Source organism: Notothenia rossii, assembly GCF_949606895.1.
Source record: "Notothenia rossii genome assembly, chromosome: 5".
Lineage (NCBI taxonomy): Eukaryota > Metazoa > Chordata > Actinopteri > Perciformes > Nototheniidae > Notothenia > Notothenia rossii.
Window position 1 is genome coordinate 8,693,934 of NC_136903.1, and position 7,160 is coordinate 8,701,093.

The 7,160-nt window shown below is 42.5% G+C and overlaps 1 protein-coding gene across 1 annotated transcript in view; it reads right to left on the reverse strand.

Annotated features, from left to right (window-relative positions):
- Nucleotides 1-7,160, reverse strand: part of oaz2a (ornithine decarboxylase antizyme 2a) — a 13,136-nt gene continuing 5,976 nt past the window's right edge. The window contains 5 exon segments of the mRNA XM_079680259.1: nt 1-1,893; nt 2,317-2,402; nt 3,329-3,501; nt 5,062-5,142; nt 5,144-5,210. Of these exon segments, the coding sequence (XP_079536385.1) occupies nt 1,763-1,893; nt 2,317-2,402; nt 3,329-3,501; nt 5,062-5,142; nt 5,144-5,210 (538 nt within the window). The 3' untranslated portion in view covers nt 1-1,762.

The window sequence follows — 7,160 nt, forward strand, 5'->3', positions numbered from 1 at the left end:
TTAAGATAAACATTTTTATTATTTTTCCCCCAAGACAAAGAAATCCAGAGTATACAAGAGTGGATTGTCATTAAATGGTGGCTAGCTAGGTCACTGAGGACACAAAATAAATCCCTAATCTTTCACAGTAAACATTAGAGAAATATACATACATAAAAATATACCTCTGAGAAAAATTCATTTATGGACATTTCCTAACAGCTTATAGTCAGGGGCTCAATCAGTAGCAATGAAGACTCTATGAAGTGAAGACATGCAGAAGAATAAAGCCCCCCCCCCCATCCTAACACCAATATGGAAGAGACTACTCTGAGGCATGGGGAATGTACGTTAATATTGCTTTACATACCATAGGCTAACATCCGCTGACTATTGAACCAGCTTTTTACAGACGGGGTGGATTCTTTGGCGTTTTTTTAATTTAGAATCTTATTGTATATATGGTATTCACGTGCTTCCGTTGTACCTCCTTTCCTCACATTATGGCGCGGGTCTGAATCAGCAAGGGATGAAATATGGAAAATAGACACATTCCTCAATAAGACTCTAAAGTATAAAATATGAACATTGCACTCGTTTCAATCGAGCGTTCGACTGGTTTGACTACTCGCTGAAGGAAGCCCCAGTATGTGTCTTCATGGATCTTAAACTGATATTTCTACATAAAATAACATGTTTTGTGTGTTGCACAGAACATAAAGAACTTGTATGTAATTCCTGCTTTCACTACATCGATAAGAAATTAAGTCGCAGCTTGAAAAATGTTTCTTAACGTGTTTTTTTTCCATCCAGATTCATACAGCCGATGTTTAACTCTGAATGTGAAGTAATGAAAATACACGAGGCAACAAACTGGGGCTGCACAGGATTAAAACATTAAGTGTACATTTAAATGCAAAGTGGAGCTTCTCTTTAAACCGGACCCTCTTACACCAACAATTATTAAGATGACAGTCTTTGAAAAAAAACAAAGTGACTCGAAGCAGTGGTTTCTGAGTGTGACCACAGTGAGGCCGCTCTGCTCTTCCTCCCGTCTGAGTGACAGGTTGATTATCACCAAGAGGAGGAAGCGGAGGAGGAAGGTGGTTGACCTCCAAGAGCTGACAGCCAGCCCGGTGTGACATCTCAACAAACAGGCTGCTTTTTACACCCTTAGAATAACAGGGTTTCTCCACGTTTGTGGCTACAGAGCTTGAAAGGTGCTGGAATGATGATGAGTCAGGAGGAAGAGTAGAGTAATGCTTACATGGGCTATAATGTCAAATGCATCAAATCAGGCTGTCGCCCATCTTTTTTATAAAGTGAAACAACATGTTATTGAACATACCATACACCATCATTCCCTCTTTGTATCCCTACCAAACACAGCTTGCATGCTATAGCGCACACAAAGTCTCTTTTCTCAAAGCGGGAGCTGTCAGGAGAGATATGCTGAATTTTAATGTAAAACACGCCTTCTCCCGAATACCAAACTGTTTTCTTGATGGCAGCGCGAAAATACATAACGAATATATCCAATATGCAGATCTCCTCTGGGAGGGAGGAGGAGGAGGGTAGGGAGGAGGGGGAGGAGTCTGCGTCACATGGAAATCCCAATCCCCCTTAAATCACAAGTCTATACAAAAAAAAAAAAAAATGGTGACACCTCGTCCAAGTGATTCTTTGGGAGGTTTGTGTCAGATTGAAAGGAGAGAACAGGCAGAAGGTGTGTTTCTATTGGGGGGGGGGGTTAGGGTGGGAGAGGGAGTTGTCACGGCGACAGTCACTCCTCGTCTGAGCTGCTGTTGTCCAGAGAGTAAACCATGAAAGCCAGATCGGGCCGGGCCGGTACCATGGGGTTTCCCGGCTTCACCATCTCAAAGCCCATGAAGTGGAACGTCCTGAAGATGGTCGCTGAGGGGGGGAGGGGGGGGGGGAGACAGGAAGAGGGGCAGACGTTTAACTGCAGATACATGGGTGATGACACTCTTCTCAACAATACTGAAGAATCCAATCACAACATCGTAGCCTGCACCTGAGACACCTATAGAATACCTCAGAGCTGCAATTAGCTCATGCCTTTGGACTCTTTTGAAATATGACATGTTGAGTAATGAGGCTTTCAAAAGATGTATTTTTTTCAACTTCAGAATGTTCTGTTTTTTCTGCACTTCCCAAAAGCTGCCTAGTCAACAGCAACATTTTGCCTCGTAACTGGAAATCCATTTAGTAAAATCTATATTACTGATGTTTTTTAAACTCAATTTAAAAAGGTTTTGAAAAGCAATCCCTGCATCTAAAGAAAAAACAGTTTACAAAAAGAGGAAGAGCTCTTACATCGATCCTCTCTCTTTTTATGGAACCACAGGAACACGTAGTTAACTTTCAGCTTCTCCTCCACAAACTCAAGCAGCGCAGTTAGCCTGAGGGAGAAGCAGAGAGAGAGAACAATATTATTCTCTTCAACCGTTATCTTTATAACCTCTTTGTGATTTAACAATGTTGTCATTGTGACATTCATACCAAACACGCATATTGAATCATCGAAGGGAGAGCGGGACAGAGAGAGAGAGAACCAGTTTGTAAACAAGGAGAGGTGAATACACACATTGTTTGGTTTCCCCCTCTTTACATAAGTGCTGCAACTTTACATAAGTGCTGCAGAGGCAGCTGCAGAGCTGTGTGCCCGCAGCGGGAAGGTTACTCTGCTCTGGCATCGATTACTCTGCTCTGGCATCGATTACAGCAGCACAAAGCCAGGCCGTGGAAAGCATTCATTTAATCTGAGACGCACCGATGGCCTGAAAACACGATCCTGGCGTACGATGTTAAAACCGTACGGTGTGCAGACATTGCTCTGCACACTTTGGACAATAACACCCTTTGTTGTTAAATACCAACCAATTATGTGCAATATATATATACATGCCGTTAATAACTGTGCAGTATATACCTGGCTGCTAAATCCTCAGAACTGTTACAGGATATGTTTTTTGTAAATTGTGTAACTCTTTTTATTATAATTTTCTTTGTATCTTTAATACTTTTGTATGCATGCTTCTTAGGTAACAATCTAAATGTCCCCTCTGTGGGACTAATAAAGGTTTTCTGATTCTCATATCTTGCACTTAATGATATCATTGAATTCCTTTAGAGGGAAAACAATATTCTAAAATCTCCCCAGTGGGCTGGAACGTTTTTTGGAGAATTTGACAACTTTAATAACATTGTTCAAACCTAAAGAGGGGGAAGGTACCGCCTCAGATATCAATAAATGCAGTCCTCTCATTTAATATCATGAAAACCCATCAGGGGGTGTTATAAGTTAGGGGTCTTAAGGAATCCTCACCCCTCTTTGCTGCCGTCCACCATCGCCCCGGCAGGGACCTCCAGGAAGAGGCAGTCTCTCGATAGAAACGTATCCCAGGAGGCCGAGCGGCGCTCATTCAGCTGGTACTGGAAGCGTAGAAAAGAGGGGGCCCCACTCGCTGCAGTGGCCTGTGTTACGGTCAATTTCTCATCCTGGATCAAAAGAGATAAAACACAGAAGAAAGACGCATTTCATTAATACATTCAATTTGATTTTCTGGATTGAATGCCAACACCCTTCTTTGTTCTTCACTTAAAATAGAGACACTCACGTTTGAGCTGTAGTCACATAACAGGCTTCACAAAATGTAATTCATTTTCAGCATTTTCTCTTTTTCTTAACTCTCGACTCAAAAGACAGACTTGTTTTAGCCTTCTACAAATGAGCTGCAATCTGATTGGACAAACAAAGCAGGCTAATCTGAGCTGGAGACACTGACTGTCTGCAGTAAATGTGTGAATGAGGGATAGAGGAGGCATTGAAACTGCTTCATTACTGCACCATGCTAAAAAGTACAGAACAAACACTATTCTGTTGATAAAGAGACAATTCCCGTATTTACCCGAATATATGACGACCCCTCTTTTTCAAGAACAATTTTTGGAAAAATACCTTTTCTCTGACTGTTTACATTTTTAAAGGTCGCCATTTTCTAACGTTACACTCAGTAACATCATATTTCTTTGCTGCGCGACAGTTGTTTGATGCTTCATTGGTCACCATTATCTTAAAATTGGCATCGTAACTTCCTTGTTTATTAACTTGTCCTACTTTTGAGCCACTTTGTTCGAGTTGGTGGCACGAGGAATCCCTATGGGCCGGTACTGAAGAGGGCCGGTCGGACGATGTGGGCCGGTCGGATAAGTCACTAGCACCCCCCCCCCCACCCCCGTTGACAATTTACTAGCGGTATTTACTTTCGGTACCGAGGTGGGCCGGCGGTACCGTAGTGGGCCGGTCGAGAGTCCCGGGCTGATTTCCCAGTCCGCCCCTGATATACGGTATATGTTATTGCTTTGTTTGTGTTGTACTCCATACTTGGGAGTGATAGCATGTTAAGGGCGCAGTGTTTTTATTTGATACAGTGACTGTAACTAACTACATCACTGGGCTCTTTAAACTGTCAAAATGAAAGTATGAAAGACAGCTTTCTGCCTTTGAGTGCGTCTCTAAGGAGTCAAACAGGAAGTGGTTTTGGTTGTGTGGGTATCGTGCGAGAAGCCGGCGAGTCTTCATGTGTAACTGATGTGCGGTTGAAACCACTTCTGGTTTTATGAACTGACAAAGATACAAGTCACACACACACACACACACACACACACACACACACACACACACACACACACACACACACACACACACACACACACACACACACACACACACACACACACACACACACACACACACACACACACACACACACACACACACACACACACACACACACACACACACACACACACACACACACACACACACACACACACACACACACACACACACACACACACACACACACACACACACACACACACACACACACACTAAACTCAACCAAAACATCACTCAGTGCGGTGCGTGCCCGTTCTGTTTTACCAGCAGAACCTTGTGTTATGGGGTCAGATGTTATGTGTTTATGTTGTTGTCCCATGTTTCACCAGTAAGCGTTACAGCTCTCTGTGTAGTTGTGTGAATTTGAGCACCGTCACCTTGTGGAGCTGCACGCCGACGGAGTGATCCCTCGCAGTCCCTCGCCCACCCGGGATCTTTAATTGTGGGTGAGGGGCATCAGGAGCACCACTGAGGCCCCGGAGACTGAGGGATTGAGCTGGAAAGCCGAGACCCCGATAACCAGGAACTGTGGAAAGAAGAGGAATTGGTCAGGATTTCTTCAAAATATCTTTCTGCACACATCAAATGTTTTCGACTATCTGCAGCTGCAACATCCCTATCCCCTAATAGTGACAACACAACACTGGCAAGATGAAGTATTGTTTGTTTATGTGTGTAACTAACTTCATCTGAACACAATAGTCCGTTATGCTGTATGATTGACCGCATGTCATGGAGTGTAATAAGGTATCCGTAGACCTTTCTATGAGACAACTTTATTTACCTAACAGCTCTCCAGCCATGGTACGTACATACTTCTAGATGCAGGCTTACATACACATACTACTCAGTGTCACTCGGTGTGTTTACAAGGAAATGAAACTCAAACACAAACTCCACAGGGCGTCTGATGCTGTAATACTCTCACTCAGATACTGATGTTAGGCTCTGAGTGTGTTGCCTCACCAACACTCAGCCCCTCTTCATTAAGCACTTCCCTGTAATTAGCCAACACAAAGCACCTGTGGCAACAACATGCTCCACCAATGACGTGTCAGGGACAGCCAGAAGGATTTAATATGTTTATACTGCTTTGTTTCCTAAGAATCCAACAATTATCTATTCAAAATTCGAAGAATCCTGGCTTTGACATAATCAATTCCTCTAGTGTGACTTTAGTCCTAGAATCAATATGGCGTCAGACAGAGACCAGACAAGTCTCTAATCAGAAGGAACTCTAACTCTTTGGCCTTAAACATGAGACGCGGTGCTCCAAGTAGTCTAGTCAGGTTGGTTAAATATAGATTTTGGCCTTTTACTCCCACCCTGTGACCACAATTCAAATAAATCATAAAACACGAAGCAAGAACTAGCATGTGATGTGGGCGGACCCCGACAAGCTTCAGTCTATTGGCTCCATCACTGGGCTGACTGTTTAAGAGCCTATGATTTATTGACTGCCTTCAAAGAGTTCCTGATGCCCTGTGTGTTTGAACTGTAAGGCATGCATCACAACAAGCACATGATCTGTAAACGCCTCTGCAAATAGCTGGAGAGGCTTTTGGGAACACTCATCTCTGGCGTTTTGAGTTACAGTCGTGCTACTCAAACCAGACATGATGGCATAAGGCCGACGCTGCCTGTACATAAGGGCTGTGGATGCTCACTTAGTTTTGTCAAATGTTGGCCTTTCAGATAATAAATAGCTTTCCCAGAATGCCTTAGTTGACCCTGAGAGATTCTCGCACCTAAAGCTAACAATTATGATGTACAATCTTCTGTTCGAAGTTCATGAGCCCCACCGACTTGTTTTTGAGTAAATATACAGATATGATCCGTGACACAGTCAAACATCAGATGCATGGGACTTTGTTTATGTGAAAATGAAAGAGCTGTGCAGCCAGTTTCCCTGCAGAGCAGACAGGTAACCCGGACAACCTGATCTGCATAGCTACGAGCCAACAGGGTGGAGCAATGGAAAACAAAAAGTCATCATGTCACCATGCTCACTCTGCAGGAAAAAACGGTGCACACCTTTTCCCTGTTTCCTAATTTCTTGGTCTTGACTTTGAAACAACAATGTTGACTTTCAAACGACCTGAACAGTTCAGTTCAGAAATACCTTGACACATTTTCATTTTTTTCTAAGTTTTATGGAATGATTTACTTGTTTGTTTTTTGAGGTAATGAGTGGGGATGCAATATTATGTGAGGACATCCGTTTTATTTATCAATTGCTTGTTTTATTTAATTTATGTATTATGCCTTTTATTTTAATGTAAAGAATAACGTATTTGTATTATTTATTGGTTTTGTTGTTTGGAAAAAATGAAACTTTGTAACATGTTGAAATGCTTAAAGTAGACCTATCATGCTATTTTTAGGCAATAGCATAGGTCTCAGATATAAACAAATATATAAAAAACATGTCTAAGAAGTGTTTTGCTCAAAATACCAAACAGATCACCCATTCTAG